The sequence below is a fragment of the Marmota monax genome, unplaced genomic scaffold, assembly GCF_021218885.2.
Source record: "Marmota monax isolate L192 unplaced genomic scaffold, Marmota_monax_Labrador192_F-V1.1 WCK01_AAM20220418_F8-fsc00111, whole genome shotgun sequence".
NCBI lineage: Eukaryota > Metazoa > Chordata > Mammalia > Rodentia > Sciuridae > Marmota > Marmota monax.
In genome coordinates, this window is record NW_026695067.1 from 2,431,348 (window position 1) to 2,456,345 (window position 24,998).

Genomic DNA, 24,998 nt, shown 5'->3' on the forward strand with positions numbered 1-24,998 from the left:
AGCTTCAGAGAATATTCATCTGAGACATTAGTTTCTACAACAACTCAAAGCATAGCACAGGTGAGTAGTGTGGAGTTAATTATGGTTTCTGATATTATTATTATTATTACCAATGCACTTAGTAATGCAAGCTCAGTGATAGTATGTCTTCATGGATTACCTTTGCAAAGCATCACTTAAATCACTCTATTAATACTAAAGAAAATAATAAGCAAAAGAGGGAAGAATGTGGTACAACTGCATAATGCAGCAGCTAGGTCTCACCTGAATTGTTTCATCCTCTTCTTGAAGCAGAAAATAAGTCTCTTGCCCAAGAACACTGGGTAAGATGTTCCTGGTGGTCAACCCTTTTTGAAAATATATTTCCTAAAGGTTTCAAGCCCTCTCTTTGCTACCCAAGGATATCAGTTCAAACTTCAGGTCACCAATAAATTCCTATGAAATGGTCTTCACCCAAACATCATAATTTAATTGTCACTTAGTAAATACTATAGATCCCACATTTACCTTTTTAATGTTTTGCCTTGCTTTTATTCAATTGTCTTACGCATGCTTGACTTCGCGCTGCAACTGAGCAAAATTGTGTCCTGTTACTGGAAGACACACAAGACCAGGCAAATGGAGGTTGGGTAAAACCTTCAGAGACAAATTGACTAAGTCCTTCCTGGGATGGTGATGTAAGATAGCACTTGCTAACATTTCAGGGAGGAGGTTAAATTTCCAACTCTCCGTGATGATCATGAAGGGATGATGAAGAAACCATCATGATCCTTTCTCATCTATGTTAAGATAGCAGAGTTTAAGTGGAAAACTTGTTGAACCAGGATCTGCAATTTATCTTTTTCCGGTCACATCTTTAAGAATTTGAGGAAAGTTCTGGAAACTTTACTCAAAATAATATATATGATCAAAATAATTTTGTGAAACTTCTGGATGATTCACAAATAAGAATAATATATATATGATCAAGATAATTCTGCAATACTTTTGGGTGATTCACACACATGGGTCCAGGAATCCCAAGAAAGAATCCCTACTCTAGTGGATAAGTAAAAATATCCTATTTAAATTTTTCCTTCAGACTATTTTTTTTCCTATAGTTGCATTTCAGAAGGTTCTCTCTCAGTCCCGCAAGCACATATTCCCTCAATAATAGAACAAAATACTTACACTCCAGAAACAGTTGTCATCACATGCCTAAAAAGTGCATCTCTTGGAAATCCCAAACAACAGTTGTTTCCATAAAGCAGGAAATTCAAATCAAAAGAGTTTTTACGAAACTGAAGTGGCAGTTTCATCAGACTCACAGTTACCTAATGCCACTGTAAAGATACCCCAATATTCAAGATGATAATGTCCAAACTACTTCTCTCTAGAGTATCCAAAACTCATATCTACAAATGAAATGACTAGAGAAGCATATCTGTAGAGGTACTCAAAATATGTATCAAATGAGATCAACAAAAAGAAATAGGTAGCACTGAATTTTACCCTCTAGTTACTATTCTTGAACCAAACTGACTGGAGTAAATACTCACTTCTCAACATTCCATTTCCTCTCTTCAGCTAAAAGCTACTAAGTGTCTACAACTGACATTACATCCTACAAAGTCTCAGGGCAAAGTTTATTTCATATTGTTGGATAATTCCAGTTCCCAAATGAGGCACTAAGTCCTTTTTTAATAAACAGTCCCCAAGTGGAATCCCAAAGTCTCCTAAATTATAGGAAGTGCTAGAATTTGGGTTTAGATCCTGAGGTCTTGATCTTCATCTGAAATGAACGCATAGGAAGATTAGCAATGATTATAACAAGCCTGGAAAAATCAATTAAGACCATGTAGGAGAAAGTTTTAAAATCCAAAAGGATGAGTCTATTCTAGATTCAAAACACTATGAATACAGAATAAATACCTTGCAGCAGAACAGTAATATGATCAGAACTGCATTTCAGAATGATTGTCATTGGTAAGAAGAACCATAAAAGGGGAAAAAACTAGAGGGGGACATACCAAGAAGAAAAATAAAACAGTTTACCAGAGTAATAAGGGTCTTAAAAGGGCAATTCATTGACACTAGGAGGAGGGAAGATGCTTATGAAGGCAGAGGGGAAGAAAGCAAAAAAAATGAGTGCATAGGAACTTTGATAATGACAAAGAAAACAAGGGTAATAAAAGAATGGTAGTTTCATCAAGAGATATAAAGAAATGAGAAGAAATACTTTTAAAGTGAAAGTATGGAAGCAAGACACAGTGCCGTACCCCTCAGCAGGCTGAGGCAGGAGGATCACCAAGTTCAAAAGCCAGCCTCATCATGTTAATGAGGCCCTAAGGGACCTAGAAAGATCCTATTTCTAAATAAAATATAAAAAGGGGATGAGGATGTGACTGAGCGGTTAAGTTCTCCTAGGATGAATCCCCAGTACAAAAAAAAAAAAAAAATAGTAGTAGTAGTAGTGAAAGTATGGTATGATGCCTATTCTTAAGAAATAATTATGTTACCATAATTTGGAACTTAGTCCAGATAATTAAGTTTGACCAACTTTAGTAGTATTGTGACCTGACAATTGCACTCTCAAGTGAAGAAAAAGAAGAAATAAAAAGAAAACACTATTGGTTCTACTGACAACAATGTATATGAGAACCAGGTATAAGGAACAAAGTGTTGTCCACCAGAGATCATCAATTAGTTATAATAGACTAAAACATAGCAACTCATTCATCTCTACAACTTAAACACTCATAAAACAAAGTTTTGGGAAATGTTATATACATAAGGGAAATTAATTCTTTAACCAAGCAAACAGCAAAATTTTATCATAGACCTACCATGCACAAAACAGAGTGAAGAATAAGAAGCTAGAATAAGGCTAGAAAGACCACCTACAGATATAGATAGAAGAAAAGATACCTATTAATGTAAGACAATATAAGGTAATCAAAGACAACTCCTATAAATACACAAGTAAACTCTTAGTCTGCTATTGCTGTGGTGAATCTCAAGGTTTCTGCCACAAATTTCAATACCTAAGTATATTTTTAATACCTAAAGTGTAAGAGGCAAATCAAATGAAAAAAAAAATCAGAAAAAATGGAGGAGCTACAGTTGTGGCTCAGCAGTAGTAATGCTTGCCTAGCATGTGTGAGGCATAGGGTTCAATCCTCAGCAGCACATAAAAATAAATAAATAAAGACATGAACAATACAATAATATTTAAAAAATGGAATTCATAATGAAAAACACTGAAGGATAAAAGGGCCATTTTTAATACTGAGAAAATGTTAAACTCACAATGACAATATAACTCCTATGATTCTTTATACAGCTAATGACAAGGCAACAAAATGTATAGATAAAAAGTTCTTTAAAATTCAAAAAGACTGAAACTGCAGTAGTTTGAGAGATTTTAAAACATCTCAGTATCTGACAGATCAAGTAGGTAAAAAACTTGTTAATATTGGGAGAACCTAAATAACTTTAAAATATAAATATAAATCTATCACTTTCTGTCTACAGGCAAGCTACAGTATCCACTCCTTACACATACAAAGAATATTTGTAAACAGTACTTTTCTACTTTCTTCCTATCTAACAGGCTTCTCCTACAGTCATTTTCTTCCCTATTAGCCTAGGTTACACAGTCTAACTACTCTCTTATTCTTATTCTAACTAACTCTAACTACTCTCCTATTCACTCTCAACTATATTACTCCACTAAAATTCCAATTTCTCTGAATAACTGGAAGAAGGATCTGAAGATTTGGAATGCCTGAAGAATTCCAACCCAAGAGTAATCTACCTACCCACCACCTTTGTGCCTTTTTTCCTAAGTATCACTAGCAGGAGAGGGGAATCACGTAACTGTGAAGACTGGAACCACTGCAAATGTATATGTAGTCTTATGTGTGTACTTTCTCTGTACAGTACACATATTTATAGAGCATCTACTAGGTTCCATGCTAGTTCTAAGTACTAAAGACAGAAGGAGAAACAAGACAGTGTGGTTTCTGTACTTATAAAGTCAGATACTAAACTAAATATGTAATTATTTAGTTTCAATTGTGGTGAGTGCTTCTAAAGAAAAGTATATATTGTGAGAGCATACTATAGTCTGAAACATTAGTATAGGCTCTCCTGAGGAAGTGACACTTAAACCACAATATAAACTATGAACGAAAGTTAAGTAAGAGGGATGGAGGAGGTGAGGAAGAACTGGGCCAGTATAAGAAAGGAAGAGTGTACTGGACAGAAAAATTAAAACATGGAAAAGCCTAAAAGCATGCAAGCATACAGTATGTTTGAGTAACTGAAAGACTGATTTAAATTAGGCAGAAAGGAGAAGAGAAAAGCAGTGTGAAATTAGTTACTCATGCATCAAGACACCAAAGATCTGAAGGTCATGTCAAGGACTTTTCATGCTAAAAAGAAACTTTGAAAATCTATAATCAAAGGAGAAAGACAGTCATGTTCATCTTTATGTATCATTCAACATATAGTGTGGAAAACGGGTAGGAAGAAGGCAGAGTGTCCTATGCAGTTGTAATCTAAGCATTTTATCATGGCATCTTGAACTAGAAGAACTAGGATGTCAGCAGGGGAGAATTAGAGAATGGAATGGATTGCAAAGATTTAGAAAGCAATTGTGAAATAAATTAGTTCATTGGACAATAGTTTCCTGAGGTTAAGAGAGAAATCAAAGATGTCTCCTAGGTTTCAAGAATAAACATCTGAGTGGAGGCAGAATTTGCCATTCAGGAAAGAGAAACACATCTCCAGGTTTATGATGAGAAAAAGAGAGTTAAACCTAGTTTTATATATGCCAGTTTAAAGTGTTGGAAGATATCCAAGTCAAGAAGCCAACTAGGGAAGGTGGACATAAAGTTCTGAGTATCATAAGACAGGCAGATATAGGCTAGGGTTATAAATTTCAGAATCACCAGCAAAGGAATGGTAAACTAAGCCATGGCCTGAATAAAATTTCAGAGAATAAGTATAAATTAGTGAGACAAGGAAGTGAATCTTAATGATCCTAACAATTAAAAGTCAGGTGGCAGGGCTGGGGATGTGGCTCAAGCGGTAGCGCGCTCACCTGGCATGCGTGCGGCCCAGGTTCGATCCTCAGCACCACATACAAACAAAGATGTTGTGTCCACCAAATACTAAAAAATAAATATTAAAATTCTCCCCCTCTCTCACTCTCTCTCACTCTCTCTCTAAAAAAAAAAATAAAAATAAAAATAAAAAAGTCAGGTGGCAAAGAAAAAGTCAATACAGAGAATGCAAAAATAAGAGTCAAACAAAGGAACAAGAAAATTAGTAGAGGGCACTCCATAAAAGCCACAGGAGAAAGTTCTCTAAAGTGAAGGAATCAGTCAACAGTATGGAATGCTGCTCAGAGACCATGGAAGAAACTAAAAAACATCTACTAGGTTTAGCAATAAATTGACGAGCAACCTTCACAGGAGTTAACAGAAGCTCCATAGGACATGACACCAGATTCAAGTAGACTAATGAGTATAGGAAAAAAAGAAAATGGAGGCAGCAAATACAGAAAACACTTTCATGAAACTTGGCTAAGAAAGGAAGGAGGAAAATGGCATGGGGTTTGGGGAATAAATTAAAGAATAAATAGAGAGGATCTGGGATTTGGGGTTGCTTTGTTGTTGTTGTTTTGTTTTTAGGATGGAAGAGAAACATGTTCAACGCTGATGAGAGAAAATGCTAATGAGGAAAACAAGAAAATATACAGAAAAGAGAATTTTCTTAGTTGTCACCTTCCAGGTTGCCAAGTAATCCTGTGGTTCTAAAAGTCAGCCTTCTCTATCAGTTATTTTAGACCCTGTTTCCTCAAACCTCCAACCCCATATACTTCCTACTTTTTAAAAATAATAAGAGCAGAGAATTTCAAACTCTTACCACAAATTTCCACCTTGATCCGATCTGTTCTTGTTCCTATTGAATGTCAAAGAGAAATGGCTTTCTCTTAACTTCAGTCAATCTTGACCACAATACTCTCATGACTTTAGGAACATTACTATTCTCTTAGTCTTTTTACTTCTATGATTATTCCTTCTCTGTCCCTGGACTCATTCTCATTTGTCCATCTGTGACTCTTCTTTTTCCTAATTATAAAGTTTTGTTTTTAATGGATCTTTCATTTTTATTTATTTATATGCAGTGCTGAGGATCAAACCCATGGCCTCACACATGCCAGGCAAGTGCTCTAGCAACTCCAGCCCCTTATTTTCTTTTATATTTTATGTTATACCTTCCAAAACATTTTCTTGTGTCTCCATTTGATCCCTAACTTGTTGAACGGCAAATCTCAACTGACATATAAACATAAAATAATTGTTTTTCCCCATAACTACTCTGTTGAATCCTAAGTCTACTAAGTATGATCAGTAAAATTCCAAAATTTTTCAGTCATATTCAATGATCAAAGCATAGTTTTTAAATTCTATCTATGGACAACATGCCTCATTAGCACAAGTGAGAATTCCACAGCCTCTACCAGATGCCTGTGGTGGGAAATGGCAAGGCTTGTTCTTACTGGCTCTCTCCTCCGTTCCTCCCCCATGCTTCTGCTCCCACTCTCCTTCTTTTACAAACTTACGTCTTCTTCCATAAGTAGCAGCTGTAAGAAAAGAGCAATATTCTACTTACAAAGCTTGCCAAACATTAGTGATGGGTCTGCCACAGTCATCAGCTGACCTTTTCTACAGGGCTCAAATTATGCCAACTGCCAACAGAATCAAGTGCTACCAGGAAGCAACGCATCCATGGTTTTTCTGATTCAATCTGAAGTCAGTGGCTTCTAACTAATCTCTGCACTGATGGTGATTTCTGCACAGGTAGCACACATGATCTCTAGACAGCATGCAGGTTCACCCTTGTTCCTGCTGCCCAATTCCATCAGAATTTTGCATACATTCACATAGCCAAGGATTACCTTAGGAAGCCCCTCAGCCTTTAACATCTTCAGGTATGTTTATGCTCCTTCTCTCACATAAAACATAAATCTCACCAGTTTCCTCTTTACTTAATCACAGAGAACTCCTTCAGAAGCATACTACTATCCTAGAGATCCTTCAGACCCAGCTTACCTAGAATACTCTAGTAAGCCTATTGTGCTACAAAATCTCTTAGACACATATAAGCATCAGTCTCTGTATCTGAGGGTGCCCCCAAACTTCTGGGAATATGCTTCTAACTCTCCCCAAGTTAAAATGAAAACAGGGAAAGGAAAGTAAAATGTGTTCCCAACATTCTTTCCCCCCCAAACTCTTTTAACACATTCCAGACACACCAAAATCATTCAGCACATCAAATATCCTGGCAGAGAAAAGATGCCAGCCCCTCCTCCCTGCAGCCACACCCACAAACTTCAAGAACACTTTGTTAAAGTTTCATCTCATTTTTTTGTGAGAATAAGTTGATGAGATAACCACCACTTCATTAACTGTACATAGCCCAAAAGGCAATCTCCTCCCAGCCCACCCTCTAGCCCATTTTATAAGAGGGCAAGGGAAACATAGGGGTGGTGATTAGCGTATGGCTTTGCTGAGATGTCAGTTCCTAGCAAGTCAAGCAATGAAACAGTTGATGTCATAACAGACACATCCTCAAGCTCAAAAAAGTGAAGAATTTAGCCTCTTTTAATTACAGAGGGAAGTGTGGTCTGTATTCCTGGGTAAAATGTAAAAATATTTTTCACTAACATGCTACACTTATGTGAATTGCATAACAAAGATGGTACTAACTACACTTTACATATGGGACACAAAACTGAACTGTGGTTATTTAATTAAGGCTAAAACACAAAAATCACAAATGAGGATAAATCCTTGAGAGCATCAACAAAAACAAGAATTGAATCTACATGCAAAATGAAGGGAAATCCCTGAGTTACATATCTACAAAGTACTAACCAAATGAGGATATAGATGGCAATGCTTTGATAACTAAAATAGAGAAATATGTAAACAAAAAAGGAACACTAGTTATTACCCAGCATATGCTTAGACCAAATGTTAAACTGTATCATTTTACATTACCAGCTGTAAGTCCTAGAGAAGGCCAAAATAGAAAATGAGAATAGCTTTCTCCCAGATTTTACTTCTCAGCATAAGTCTTTGAGAATCTTGGCATAGTACAAGCATTCCTCTCATTTTCTCAAAACCTTCTTCATCTTTTAATCTACATCTTACATAAAAAAAAAATCTATTACTATTAAACTTTCACAAAGCTTTAGATAAATGAGTGACAGAGCCAGAAATAAGTTACATTTCTAGCTTCGTCAAACACAGAAGTATCAGAGGCAGATGCCAGAGTTTCTGCTTGCTAACTGAGACACGATTATAATTAGTCAATCTCACTTCTCTAAAGAAGTACATATTTGGGCTGGGGCTCAGTGGTAGCACATTTGCCTGGCACTTGTGAGGCACTGGATTTGATTCTTAGCACCACATATAAATAAATAAATAATCAATGTCTATCAACAACTAAAAAAAAATTTTTTTTAAAGAAGTACATATTTCCCAAACAAATTTTTTTGGTTTGGTTTAAATTTTTTTTTTTTTTTGTAGTTGTAGAGGGACAGCATGCCTTATTTTATTTTATTTAATTTTTTTAAGTTTTTGATGGACCTTTATTTTATTTATTTATACATGGTGCTGAGAATCGAACTCAGGGTCTCACACGTGCTAGGCAAGTAAGCTACTGCTGAGCCCTTATTTATTTTTATGTGGTGTTGAGGATTGAACCCAGTGCCTCACACATGAAGTGCTCTGCCACTGAGCTACAGCCCCAGCCCAGACATATGTCATTTTTAATCACAAAAATCAAAGAATCTGGTGAATTGATTGATCTCTATGACTTGGAGATGATCTAGACCCACATGCTCTTTTTTAGAAGCTAAAACTCAAAACTAAGTCAGTAGTGTTTTCCATTATAATCTGCTAACTCATTATTCTTTAAGGATATGATTTTATTTAGAAGTGTTTCTCTTAAAACATAAAAAGTTTTTACATAATGACAATAATAATATTAATTGTGACTACCACATCTTGTATTTGGACAATTTCAATATACCGCTCATTTTTTTTTTTTTTTAAAGAGAGAGTGAGAGACAGAGAGAGAGAGAGAGAATTTTTTAACATTTATTTTTTAGTTTTTTGGCGGGCACAACATCTTTGTTTGTATGTGGTGCTGAGGATCGAACCCGGGTCGCACGCATGCCAGGCGAACGCGCTACCGCTTGAGCCACATCCCCAGCGCCTATACCGCTCATTTTGAAACTTGGTTTTGATGAATATTTTCAAACTAGTCTAAAATTCATTTTTGTTCTTTCCAATTTAAGAGGAAACACAACTGCTGTCTCTTTGACCCTTCATATAATTCTAAAGCTAAATAATGAATTCCAAGGGTTTCAACCATATTCATACTTAAAACAGAAGTTATCTCTTTAATAATTATATGAAGACATATTGCTTTGGTTTTTCTCAAAATAATTTTTTCAATAAAAAGTAATATAATATATAATTAGTATTTACTAAAATGCCAGGCTTTCTGGTGAATTTTTACAGATAGACTATGTTATATGTCTGTTTAATATCCTATTACAATCACAAGGTTATCTAAAATTAGAAAACACACCTTACGATGACATCCCAATCCCACCCAAGATTGTTTATGGTTAGCCATCAATCTCACTTTTCCCTGACCAGAGTGAATTAGGAGAATGATAAGTATCTCAACGGAAAGGGAGCAGTGTTCAATTAAAGACATTAAACATGAAACCAAAGAATGTGAAAATCTCACTAGTGCCACCTACTGTACCAACAGAGAATGCAAATAAGAAAGATTTTTAAAATTTTTGTGTGTGCTTCTGTGTGAACATCCCCCAATATTTGATTCCTTCCTCAGGATTATGTATCAGCTTTCTACCAAATCATTCACAGAATATAAAAGCAACTAAAAATCAGATCATGCCAAAAACAAAGACTTTAAAATCAAGAAAAGTTCAAGCACAATGTTCATTTTAGTGTAAAATCAAAAGAAAAATTTTTACTAAGAGGTAATGAAATAAAATGCATATAGAATTTATTAAAACTAAAATAAGTGAGGTAAATGATCAAGGAAGACGTAGCAAAAATTGGAGCATAAGATGAAATGAAACACAAACCGCAAAGCATAACTTTGCATAACTTACCTTACATTCCACCACACTCTGATCTGATTCACAAGTTACGTAGATTTCATCTACTGCACGGCGAAGATTGTCAAAAAGAAATGCCCAGTACCGAGCTCTAAGATCAATTTTCCGAGGATGCCTTGTTTTAGTGGGACTTTTATCAAAGTGTTTATCTCCAACTGCAGATGTTATCTTACAGTCTATTGCAGTATTCTAGTCAAATAAAATACATGAAAAAAATATAAGGCTTTCAAGGATTGTTGTTTTGTATAAAGCACATTTCAACATAAATACTTTTATCTAACATCTTGCTTGAGTTCCTCAAAACAAAGTTTCTCACCTTAAAGTTTCTCACTGTAAAATGGACAGGTTTATAAGGTCAATTTTTATTTTAGACAAGTCTTACTGAAGATTATGATGACTTAGGTGACTCAACATTTAGCAATAGGAGTGCTAAAGTTATTCCTGATTTACTGGAACACATGTATGGCACATTCACATATATTAACAAATAATAAATAGCAATGTCAACATTTTGAAATTGCTTGTATATATTCATTTACATATTCCACGTACTAGTTATACTTGGGTGTAGTGTCATCTTTCTACATTTGTTGTGTGGATTTTTAAAAACCTATCTAGTTCATGAGACTTACCAATATATTTCACATCTTTTTACAAGCAACTTTTCCCAAAGAATCACTTTTCTTCTTACTGAAGTACATCTTTAACAGTTCTTCATTAAGAATTTGTAAATGGCTGCTATAGTTTCAATGATTTCCCAAAATCAGTGTGTTGGAAATATAATCCCCAATGCAACAGTTTTAAAAGGTGGGGATCTTTAAGGTATGATTAGGTCACAAGGGCTCTCCCCATATGGATAAATAAATGTCATTATTGTAGGAGGCAGTTTGTTATCATGGAACTGGTGTTCTCTTCCTTCTTCTTGTGCACATGAAAGCACACTTTCTTGACATATGATACCTTCTTCCACAATAGGATTCAGCAAGAAGGTTTGCACCAGATATGGCCCAATGACCTTGGACTTCTCAGCCTCTAGAACCTTGAGCCAAATAAACTACTATTGCTATGACATAATGCAAGCAAAAAAAAATGGACTAAACAATAAAAAACATGGACTAAAACAATAGTAAACGTTTAGTCTTACCATATAAACTGGATGTATATCATTCTTACACTTAAATGATCATTTGACTAAGCACAGAATTCTGGGTCAAAAGTTATTTTGCTTCATAACTTTGAATTATTGCTCCATTGGTCTTTCATTGATAACAATTCTATTAACCTGTCATTCCTTAGCAGGTTTACTTCCTGACAATTTTTTTTTTAATTTATTTTTTAGTTCTCGGCGGACACACATCTTTGTTTGTATGTGGTACTGAGGTTCGAGCCCGGGCCGCACGCATGCCAGGCGAGCGTGCTACCGCTTAAGCCACATCCCCAGCCCCACTTCCTGACAATTTTAAGGACATTTTTCCTTAACTATGATGTTTTGAAGATTCTCTAGAATGAATTTGAGTATAAACCTATTTTATTCACCCTACCAGCTCCAGTTGAAGCCCTGAAGCTCTTGAGAATTCAGAAAGTGAGGGATATTTTCAATACACCCATTATTTATTCTCTACTTTCAGAAGACTTAGTAGACATGTTATTTGAATTTCTCAATCTTAAATTCTCTTTCACATTTTCCATTTCTGTAATTCTCCAAGTTATATTTTAAGTTGTCCTCCAATTCACAAATTTTCTTTCAGTAAACTCTTTGTCCCATATATTGTTTATTCCATTAATTGAAGATTTTCAAAATTTCACTGATAACACATTCATTTCTAAGATTTTTATCTGGGTTTATGTTTAATTATAAATTTTCAAAATTAATATTCACCTATTACATTTCTAATTTCTCCATCTTGCATTATAGTTATTCTAACACTCATTGCTTTAAAAGTTTAAAAGTTCTCTTTAGAAAAAATGTCATTTCATTACCATCTCATTTGTGGAATACTCTATTTTATGATGCTAATTTCCACATGTGATTTGATATTTTACTTTGCAAACTTATTTTGAGATCGAGTTTCTGATCTTTTACCTTTTTATTTTCTTCGCCTTTATGGTTACCAACAATCTAGCCCACTATTGTTCCACTTCCATGGGCCTTTTATTGGGGCCTTGTAAGTCTTTACCTTTAAGAATATGACTGTTATGGTTTAGATATAAAGTGTCCCATAAAAGCTCATATATAAGACAATTCAAAATTTTTCAGAGATAAAATGATTAGATTATGAGATGTGTGACCTAAGCAGCAGACTAAACAATAGAAAACATGGACTAAAACAATAGTAAACATTTTTTTTTTAATTTTAGTTATATATATACACAATGTGATACTGAGGATCAAACCCAGTGACTCACACATGCTAGGCAAGTGCTCTAACTGAGCTACAACTCTATCCCCTGGATTAATTATTGATGTGGATTAACTGATTAGTAACTGTGCACAGGTAGGGTGCGGCATTCCCATTGGAATTGATCTTCTAGAAATCTATCCATTTTGGTTTTGCCCCCAACTCCACTTACCTGTCAATATACATATTTGTTTTCTTCTCATCCACCAAGATTTTTATCTTACTTTTTAAAATATCCTATTTCCTTTTAAAAATTTTATCACTGATGCCTCTGTGTGTGGGGAGTGAAAATTATTTGTAAACTCACAGTGATATCTTAATTAGAAATCCATGTTTTCCTCTTATAACATTTTTGTTTTACATAATACATCTAGTATATTAAAAAATACCAAACTAAAATAACACATAACATACATAATGTATATAAAAATAAAACAACAATGAATTTAAAAGATAACTATACTTATGAATACTTTCCCAAAAATTAGGTAGTTTGTGTTCTCCACAAATTTTAGTAGAGGAACTTGAAAACTTTTAGAGACAATATATACACTACCCTACAAACCTAAAGGCTTCAGATTAACACCAAGAATGAAGAAAAAGGAACTGTAGCAGAAGGGTTAAAATTAAAACTATGGAAACTGACAACCTGACTTCAAATACTGGCTGCGTCACTTACTAGCATGTTACATAGCCTCCTTGCCTCAGTTTCTTTTTGTAATATAACTTCACTTTTGTAAGTGAGGACAATAATAATGTCTACACCAAAGGGTTGCTATAAGAACCAAATAAATGTTAATAAGCATTAATATTTATAAATACTTAGCACAAACTAGGTACACATGAGTATAATATACATATTTGTTAAATTTAAAATGCTACATTTAATTTTCACATGAAGATAAAGTATATAATAAGTACTAAAATATTATATTTTATAACTTACAATATATTCAGGAATTTAAATTAAAAGTAACTAAATAAAAAGTAATATATGCCGTACCTGCTTAGTAGTTTTATGAGTGCCTTGAATTGTCCTCTTAGATTTTCCACCAGTTTGACACTTAGGTTTCCCTTCAAGGCAAGAAACAAATAAGAAAATATTTAGACAAAGGGGAATGAAGGGAAGGGAGAGAGAATGGGAACAGGAAAGACAGAATGATTGGACATTACTATCTATGTGCATATATGATTATACAACCAATGTAATTCTACATTATGTACAATCAGAAGAATGAAAAGTTATACTCCATATATGTATAATGCCAAAATATATTCTACTGTCATGTATAACTAATTAGAGAACAAATTTTTAAAAAGAAAATAAAAAAGTATTACTATTTTAAAAAATAGAAAACACAAAATTAAACTGTAGGTAATTAGATAATATAAAACTAAACTATAAAAATTATCCAAGTATAATAACACAAAACTTCCATCCAGCGAACACAAAACAGTACAATCTATGCATGCTCAATGGAAACTACTGATGATACAGTTGTTGTTTTTTTTTTTAATAAAGGTAAATTTCCAAAGTCCCAGAGGCTGCTTTTTTTGAATGGCTTTCTCAGAATAAGAATAAATCAACTTCTAAAGAAGTCAGATAACCAGATGTGGTGGCACATGCCTGTAATCCCAGCAGCTCAGGAAGCTGAGGCAAGAGGACTAAAAGTTCAAAGCCAGACTCAGCAACTTAGTGAGATCCTGTCTCAAAAACAAAACAAATCAGTCTGTGGATATGACTCAGGGGTTAAATGGCCCTGTGTTCAATCCCTATTACCATAATAAAAATGAACACACACACACACACATACACACATACACACAAATGAATTACAGAAGTCAGATAATCTGACAATTTAAAAAAAAAATCAAGTTACTGAGAAATACTTCCTTTAAATTTATTTCAACAATAAAATTAAGAATTTTTTTTTACCATAATAAAAAATTTTAATTTTTAAGACTATTTTTACCATATAAGCCCAATATTTTATTTTTATTAATTTCTCTGCTTTGTGAAATACATAGTTCGATTTTGCAAAGGTTAAGGATTGCAGATTTAGCTCAGTGGTAGATCACATGCCTAGCATACAGAAGGCCCTAAATTCAATACCCAGTGCTTAAAAAAACAGAGGGTTTTTTATAGTCAGATGTCTCATTCTCTAACATGTACATAAGAAAAATTTCTTTTTTCTACAAGATAATTTTGAAGCAGGACCCTGATGAAGAATAAGTGATATAAGCCATAACACACAGGCATTTATCCAACTCCCTCACTGGTCTACCAGACATAAAGGCAGAAAAATTACACTACATAGCTCTTCATTCATTCTGTTTACAGAATATACCAGCCAGAATTTTTAGAAAAGCCAACAGAAAAAACAGCTTGGAACAAACATCAGAGGAAAAGAAAGAACCCAAAGAAGAGAGCCCTTGTTTAAAATGGAACTATCATCCTCAGAAATATTTGAGTATACATATATATAGTAGCCATACTATAATAACAAGCTGCTTTTATAGAAATAAATATTTTTCGAGAGAAAATAACTGTCAACCAAGATTGCTACATCCAACAAAGCTGTCTTCAAAATCAAAGAGAAACAAAAAACTAACTCCAAAATAAGCAGATACCAAAAGAATTAATGACTATTAAACTGGTAGTATAGATGACACTTAAAGGAAATACTACATACAGAACAAATTAAAAACTAACTCCAGGGCTCAGGATGGATAAACCTCATTGGAAGCACAGCTAAGGATATGAGAAACAGGACCAAATTAAACATTAGAAATAGGTAAAAATGGCAAGAATTAACAAACATCTCTCTAGAAAAGCACTGAATGTAAATAGTCTCAATTCTCCAATGAAAAGACATAGACTAGCAGAATGGATTAAAAAACAAGACTCTACTATATGTTGTTTGCAAGAGACTCACCGCACAGGCAAAGACATCCACAACTGAAACAGAAAGGACAGAAAATGATACATCATGCAAATGGAGCCTGAAAACAAGCAGGAGTAGCTACTCTCACATATGACAAAGCAGATTCCAAATACAAAATTAATCAGGAGAGACAAAGGTCACTTCAAATTGGTAAAGGAAACAATACAACAAGAAGATAAAACAACAGTCAACATTTATGCCCCAAATGTCAATGCATCTAAATATGTAAGATAAACATCATTAAACTTAAAGATTCAGATAGGCCTCAATATAATAATACTCGATGATTAAACACACCTTTCTCACCAACAGAGATTCTTCCAACCTAAAAAACATTAATCAAATGAACCTAACAAACATCTACAGATTGTCAATTTAAAAAGACAGATGTTGTGTTCAATAAATATAAGAAAAGAATTTTGGAAGGGAAGGAAGAAGTATAGGAGCAAGAGTAAACTATTGATTTTTGAATCAATATTTTTAAGTCTAAAAATATTTATAAGTCTAAAAATATTTTTTGAAAAAATTACTCATTAATAACTAAAAAGGAAAATTTTATAGTGGAGAGACTTGGCAGACATATGAACTAATTAAAGTTAACATCACTGATAATGAGAAAGTGTGATAATTTGATACGTGTATACAACAAATAAATTGAGGTAATTAATATTTCCATCTTCTTAAAACATCTATCCTTTATTTGCACTGGGATCCTTCAAAATCCTCTCTTCTGGTTTTGTTGGCGGCAGTGGTGGTGGCAGTGTTGGTATTTTATTTTTGTGGAGCTGGGGATTAAACATGGTACCTCTCACATGCTAGGGAAGCACTCTAGGCTACTTTCCGATTGTTTTTATTAAAACAAATGGTAACTTGTTGTAAACTATAAGAATTCAGGAAAAGAAAAAAATTTAAATCTCTTGTAACTTCTCATCTGCCAATCATAATAATATAACAAGCGCAATTTCATTGTTATCTGAAACAGCAAAGCTAACAACATCACTTTTATTAAGCCATTTGTATATAAAAGCAATTAAAAATTATTTGATATATACTAATTTTCTCAAGAGTTCTAACTGTGAACATCCAGCTTTCAATCTATTTATCATTTAGAACAAAATATATCCTTCTAATTTTTTCTGTTCTGTTTTGTTTTGTTTTGTTTGAGATAGGGTCTAGCTATGTTGCCTAGGCTGGCCTTGAATTCCTGCGCTCAAGGGATCCTTCTGCCTCAGCCTCCAGAGTAGTTAGAACTACAGGTATGGTGCCTGTCTATCATAGTTTACAACAAAGATTAAACCAATTATTTTATAATACATACCATCATCATCTTTGCTTTCCAATGGAACACTCCAAGCTATTAGGTTTCTTGCTGTGCGACCCTCCTCTGCAACTATTCTCCTTACTTTATCATGACTATTGGAACGCTGAAACGAAGCCTATGTATAAAAAAGAGAAAATTATTATGCATTAGATAAGTCAACATACAGACCATATTTGAGAACATTATTTCCCACATTTTATCAAAAAGGAGACATTTAAAACTAATTTGGAATTTAGAAGGTGGTTAAACAGAAAAGAAAGTCAATCGTAATTTTTTTAAAGCTTTTAACTTTAAAAGCTTTAAAAAATTATTTCAAGAATAAATATAATCTAAGGTTTGAAAAAGTGTCCAAAGAAACATAAGCACTGCTGTGTGTCCATATCAGCACCACCACTTACATATTAACAGGTTCAAGGGAAAGAGACCACATTTTACAAACATGCTATAAATTTCCTCTGAAAGTTCTCTGCAGAATAAAATGTTTTTTAAAACTCTTTTTTTTTTTAAGTGAATTTCCAGGGTTGGGGTTGTGGCTCAGTGGTAGAGCGCTCGCCTAGCATATATGAGGCACCACATAAAAATAAATAAATAATGTGAATTTCCACTCAGCTGTTAACTACATGATTAATTCTAAGCTACTGGGATCTAAATAGTAATTACTAAAACTGACATATTTAAAATGCAAATTGTAAAACTCAAACTACTTTACAAAATGTGTGTGATTTATTTCCTACTGTAGACCCACCCAACCTATAAGCAGCACTGACAAGTTTAGCTCCACCAAGACCCTGAGCCAACTGGGACCTAGGCCCAATAAAACAAACATTAGTTCCCCACTAATAAATGCAAATATAAGCCAGATGCAGTAGTACTGTCACTTGGGAGGCTGAAGCAAAAGGATCACAAGTTTGAGGCCAACCTCAGCAACTTAACAAGTCCCTGTCTCAAAATGAAAAATAGAAAGGACTGGAGGTCTAACTCTGTGGAAAGAGTGTCCCTGGGTTCAATCCCAAAAACTTACATATGCATGTATATATTTATCTATTGATAAATAAATGTACCTATTTGTCAATTGATAAATATTTACATGCATACACACACTACAGAAAATAACCTGTTTTTATAAGCCAAGTATGTATGGGAAGAAAGGGATCCCAAAGAATCCACATGAGCAGAGAATCCCATGTGGGCAATTGGCCTCTGTATCAAACAAGTTCACCACTGGGCCCAGCATAAAATTCCAGTCCAATTAATGTGTGTTTTCATGCCCTCTTCTAATCCTTCTCAGCCTAGTCAGCATGTCTGGAATCCTTAGGCAACAATACATTCATTGGAAAACTACTATTTGCAAAGAAGCATTTAAGACAGTGAGAAAATGTAAGTTGACCCTTAAACAACACAGGTTTGAACAGAGCAGATTCACTCATGAGCAGATTTTTTTTTTAATTTCCAACAATTTGAAGAAACTTAAAGACAAACCATACATCCTATAAATATTAAATTTAAAAATTAGATATGTCATGAATGCATAAAATACATGTAGACAATAGTGTATCATTTACAAATATAAATGTACAAATATCTGTTATAAGAAGTTAAAATGTATCAAAACTTATACACACATACAGACTATAGAATTCACAGTTGAAAATGTAAACAAATGCAAAGATGCAGTATTAAATCAGAACTCTATAAAATTAAGTGAGGCAAAAATCTCAGCTCTAAATAGCTATAATATTTTATTTATCTATTCAATTCAAAATATAGTTTCAGAATTGTTAACCTATATCCCTATGAGAAACATATTTACTAACTAGATTATGGAATTTCTATATAGATCTTGTCCTTAGCTTTTTCCTGTATTCTATCAAAGTACTGTTTTCCAAAATCATCAAATTAGTTCTTATTCTCTTCAATATGGTTATATTATTTACTTGTAATATGTTACTATTTACATTCCATTTTGGGTTCTCCTCACCTAGTGGTTGAGTTTTAATTCTTGATTATTTGAGGAATATGTTAAGAAAAAGCAACATATTTCTCTCAAAGGAACTTAGTAACGACTAGTATAACTTCAGAGGAAGAATAAACTCTCTGAACTCTAGAGCAAGGGTTAACAAACTTCTTCTATAAAGGGCCACATAATTTTTTTAAGGCTTTACAGCCTGTTGAGTTTAGATGCTGAATGTCTCAAAGGTTCATGTGTTAGAGAACTGGTCCCCAGAGGGGCACTATCAGGAGGTGGAGTATTATTTAGGAGGTAGGCCTAATGAGAGGTTCTTAAGTTATTGAGGGTGTGTCCCTACAAAGGATTTTGGAACCCCAAGCTCATCCAGTCACTTTCTCCTTGCTTCCTGGCTGATGAGATGAGCAGTTTCCTCCACTACTCACTCTCTCCCCATTGCCATCTGGCACATCCACCAAAGAACGCTCAAAGCTGTAAGTTCACTCAATCTTTGGAACTTCCAAAACTGTGAGCTAAAATAGACTTTTTAGCTTTATAAATTAAATGTTTCAGGTATTTTATTATACAGACAGAAAGATGACTAACCCCAGTCCATAAGGTCTCAGTAACATGTACTCAAGTTTGTCATTTTTATGGGAAGCAGCCAGACAATTGGTGAGACTGTGTGATGAGAAGCCAATTATGAGATAAACAGATATTACTTTTTATTTTGAAATAAATTCAAATTACAGACAAGTTACAAATTAGCCAAAAGAATATCCAAAATATCCTCATATTTTTGTGAGACATTTGAAATATAGTTATGATAGTCCTTGCCAGTGACACATCAATATGTATTTCTGATATGCAAGGAAACTCTCCTGTATTTCCCAGTTTTTACAACTATCAAATTCAGGATATTATCAAAATTATTACCTAAAATACAGTAATTATTTAAACTGGCCAAAGACAATACTTTCATAATATAAAAAGAACTTGATAAAATACACTAGCCTAATTCATCCAGAAGCTCTATAAACTCCAAACAAGACAAATTTAAATACCCAATCAGAGAGAAATTTGAAGATGGCAGAATGGAGCTAGGTGGCAATCCCTGACCTTTCCACAGCATACAAAGGAGGCAGTGAAGACTGATTGGAGAGAACTATAGGTTTATACCTGGATTAAGGAAATATGGAGAATAGTATCAAGTTTTTTATTCAGTTCAACAGTACATGGCTTTGCTCTGAAATAATTACAGTAAATAGGGTTCAGTGGCCTCTCTCAAAGTGGTGCTGCTGCTGGCAACAGCTTAGGACACACATTGAACATTAATCCCCAGATATTCACTCAGCCCAAGGTTCTTAAGAGAAAGAAGCTCTAGTCCCTTGCATAAAAGAAGCAATAATCATACCAATCAATGGTATTTTGGTATGACCACACAAGCAGTATAAAAACAAACAAACAAACAAACACCCCACAACACTTCAACACTGACGCCAATGACACCATAGTGGAGAAAATACTGGAGAAAGAATTTAGAAACTTTATAGTTAAAATGTTCAACCAGCTTAAAGAAGATATGAGGAATACACTTAGAAAGTATAGGCTGTGAAAGATCATTTCAATAAAGAGAAACCAAATGGAAGTTCTGAAAATGAAAGACTCAATAAATCAAATTAAAAATTCAATGCAAAGTGCTAGCAATAGATTAGACCACTTTGAGGCCCTGAAGACAAAGTTTTGAAAATAAAGTCAATAATAAAGAACAGATGTTAACAGACTATGACCAGAATATTCAAGAAATCTGGGATAACATCAAGAGACTAAATATAAGAATCACTGGGGGCTGGGGTTGTAGCTCAGTGGTAGAACATTTGCCTTGCATGTATGAGGCACTGGGTTCAATCCTCAGTACCACATAAAAATAAACAAATAAAAAGTAAAGGTATTGTGTCCATCTACAATTTAAAAAAAATTTTTTTTTAAGAATCATTGGGGTAGGGGCTGGGGTTGTAGCTCAGTGGTAGAGTGCTTGCCTTGGATACACGAGGCCCTGGGTTCGATCCTCAGCACCACATTAAGTAAAAAATATATTTAAAAATAGAAGAATCACTGGGGTAGACCAAGGTGCCAATACAAAGTAAATGAAAACACAACCTGTTCAATTAAATAATATTACAAAATTTTCTAAATTTAGGAACAAGATGGAAATCCAAATACAAGAGGCACATAAAATAGGATGCAAAAAGATCCCTCTCCAAGACTCGTTATAATGGAAATACCTAATATGCAGAATAAGGATAGCATTTTAAAAGTCACATGAGAAAAACAGCAGGTCACGTTTAGAGGTAAACTAATTTGGATTTCAACTGATTACTCAATCCAAATCCTAAAACCCAGGAAGGCATGAAATAATATATACCAAGCCCTGAAAGAAAACAGGTACCAACCAAAATTATAATATCCAGCAAAATTGCCCTTCATAATTTTTTATGAAATAAAAACCTTCCATGATAAGCACAACTAAAGAATTCATAACCACTGTCAGTACTATAAAATATACTCAATAAAATGTCTCTTGAAGAAGACATGAAAAATAGAACTGAAAACAAGCACAAGAAAACTTCTACTGGAAGAATAGTTTATTAAAGGGGAATCAAGTACAAATTAAGCATTAGAAATCAAAATGGCAAGAAATAAAAATCATCTCTATTAATAATGTAAAAAGTCGGGCTGAGGTTGTGGCTCAGTTGTTAGAGTGCTTGCCTAGCACATACGAGGCACTGGGTTCGATTCTCAGCACGACATATAAGTAAATAAATAAAGTCAATCAACAACTAAATAAATTTTTTTTAAATGTAAGAAGTCTATAAACTCTTCAATCAAAAGATATAGATTGGCAGATTGGATTTAAAAAACAAGACCCAATCAAACAATGTTTACAAGAGATTCATCTTATAAAGACATCCACAGATTGAAAGTAAAAGGATGGGAAAAGATATATCATGCAAAATGGTAGCTATAAGCAAGCAGGGGTAGCTACTCTCATATTAGACAAAGTAACTTCAATCCAAAATTAATCAAAAGAAACAAAGAAAGTCATTTCATACTGATTGAAGTAATACGATATAATGACTATAAATGTTTATTTTTCAAATAGCAGTGCATAATAAATAAACCACAATACAATAACACTCTTTCACCACTGGATACACCATCCAGACATAAACTAAGTCAAGATTCTTCAGAACTAAAAAACACTATGAATCAAATGGACTTAACAGACATCTATATAATATTTCATCCATCAACAACTGAACTCACTTTCTGCTCAGCAGTACATGTAACATCCTCTAAAATAGATGATATTTTAAGACACACAGGAAATCTTAGCAAATACCAAAAAAGATAATTCCTTGCAATCAGATTAAAATGAAATGAAATTAGAAATCAATAAAAAATAGAAACCCTCTAACACCTGGAGATTAAATAATGCACTTTTGAATGACAAATGGATCACAGGAGAAATTTTAAAAATTTAGAAACTAATTAAAATAGAGATTACAGTGTATCAAAATCTTTGGGACTAGGCCAGGCACAGTGGTGCACACCTATGATCCCAGTCACAGAAGGCTAAGGCCGGAGAATTTCAACTTTGTGACCAGCCTCGGCAACTCAGTAAGGCCCTAAGCAACTTACTTAAATATTGTAAAGGTTATATATCAGCAAACCCAAGGCCAACATCACATTCAACAAGAAAAATTGAAAACATTTCCTCTAAAATAAGGAAGAAGACAAGGAGGTCAATGCTTTTTTAGGTGGACACATATCTTTTTACTTTATTTTTATGTGGTGCTGAGGATCAAACCCAGTGCCTCACACATGATAAGCGAACACTCTACCTCTGAGCCACAACTCTAGACCAAGGATGTCAACTCCTACCACTCCTATTCAACAGTCTTGGAACTCTAGCCAGAACAAGCAGGCAAGAGAAGGAAGTTATTAAGAGATACAAATACGAAAAGAAGAGGTCAAATGATCTCTGCAGATGTCATGATCCTATATTCAGAATACCCAAAAATTCCCACCATAAGATTTCTGGAGCTGATAAACAAATTTAGTAAAGTAGCAGGATAAAAGATCAACATACATAAAGCAATTGCTTTCCTATATGCCAATAAGAAATCTGCTGAAAAAGAAATTAGGAAAAATATCCCATTCACAATAACCTCAAAAAAACAAAAAGTACTGAGGAGTAAATCTATCCAAGGAGGTGAAAGACCTCTACATTGAAAATGACAGAACACTGAAAAAAAGAAATCAAAGATGACATTAGAAAGATGGAAAGACCTCCTATTATCTTCTATGGGTAGAATATTATCAAAGTGGGCATACTACTGGGGCTGGGGTTGTGGCTCAGCGGTAAAGTGCTCGCCTAACATGCATGAGACAACTGGGTTCCATCCTCAGCACCACATAAAAATAAAAAATAAAGATATTGTGCCCACCTAAAACTAAAAAATAAAATATTTTTTAAAAGTGGGTATACTACTAAAAGCATTATATTTATTAATGCAATCCACATCAAAATATCAATGATGTTCTTCACAAAACTAAAAAAAAAAAAGTTGTAAAAATAATTTGGCAGAGGAAGAAACCCAGAAAAGCCAAACAGTCCTAAGAAAGAAGAACAATGCTGGAGGCTGTCATCACAAAACCAAACCTCAAATTATACTACAGAGCTGTAGTAACAAAAACTGCATGGTACTAACATCAAAACGGACATAAAGACATGGACTAGAAGACAGAGACAAACTCACATAGATAAAGTTATCGATACTCAATAAAGGTGCCAAATACATACATTGAAGAAAAGAAGGCCTTTTTTAACAAACGGTGCTGAAAAAAACTATATATCCACATGTAGAAGAATGAAACTAAACCTTGATTTTATCACCCTACACACAAATCAGGTTAAAGTGAATCAAAGACCTAGGAATTAGACCAGAAAGTCTGCAACTGCCAGAAGAAAATGTAGGCCCACTCCTAACATACTGGCATACACTGACTTCCTTAGCAAGACTCCTAAAGCACAAGAAATAAAACCAAGAATCAAAAAGTGGGGCAGCATCAAATTTAAAGCTTTGGCAGAGCAAAGAAAGAACATGAAGGAGAGAGCCTACAGAATGAGATAAAATCTTTGCCACCTGCTCCCCAATAGGGGATTAATATCTAGAATATATAAAGAACTCAAAAAAGTTAACAGCAAAAAAAGAAAATCAATAAATTTTTTTCTCAAAAAAAAAAAAAATACAAATGGTCAATAAATACATTAAAAAAAAATGTTCAACATCTCTAGCAGTCAAGGAAATTCAAAGCAACTACACTGAGGCTAGACATAGTAGTGCACACTTATAATCCCAGTGGCTTGGAGGGCTAAGGCAGGAGGATCATGAGTTCAAAGCCAGGCTTAGCAACTTAGGGAGGCCCTGAGCAATTCAGCCAGATCAAATAGAATATAAAAAAGGGCTGGGGTTGTGGCTCAGTAATTAAGTGCTCTGGGTTCAATCCCACCCACCCCCCCAAAAAAAAAACTATATTGAGATTTCATTTCACTCTAATCAGAATAGCAGTTATCAAGAAAACAAATAACAGTAAATGTTGGGGGAAAGGTACACTCATATATTTTGGGACTGGAAATTAGTGCAACCATTCTGGAAAGCTGGATGGAGATTGTTAAAAAACTAGGAACAAAACCACCATAAACCCAACTATCCCAATCCTTGACATTTATCTTAAAAGATCTAAAATCAGCATATTATAGTAATACAGCTACATCAATTTTTATAGAAGCACAATTCACAATAGAATAACTGTGGATCCAGCCTAGGTACCCATCAACAGATGAATGGATAAAGAAAATGTGGTATAAATACACAAGTGAGTTGTATTCAGCCAGAAAGAATAATGAAATTATGGCATTTTCTCGTAAACAGATGGAACTGGAAAACACCATGCTAAGTGAAATAAGCCAGACCCAGAAAAAAAAAAAAAATCAACATTCAAATATACATAGAAGCTAGAACAAAATAAGAAAACAATGAAGAAAAGGGAGCGTAAATTCCATGAAAATAGGAGATCAGTGTAGTAGAGGAAGATGAATAAGGAG

General features: G+C 34.1%; 1 protein-coding gene across 10 annotated transcripts in view; it reads right to left on the reverse strand.

Annotated features, from left to right (window-relative positions):
* The window catches only part of Scaper (S-phase cyclin A associated protein in the ER), a 460,757-nt gene that overhangs the window by 403,477 nt on the left and 32,282 nt on the right, over positions 1 to 24,998 (reverse strand). For all 10 annotated transcript variants that reach the window (XM_046428027.2, XM_046428024.2, XM_046428026.2 and 7 more), the window contains 3 exons: positions 16,879 to 16,996; positions 13,619 to 13,689; positions 10,211 to 10,405 (listed from right to left, as the gene is read on the reverse strand). In XM_046428027.2, the coding sequence (XP_046283983.1) occupies positions 10,211 to 10,405; positions 13,619 to 13,689; positions 16,879 to 16,996 (384 nt within the window). The remainder of the gene's footprint in view (positions 1 to 10,210; positions 10,406 to 13,618; positions 13,690 to 16,878; positions 16,997 to 24,998) is intronic.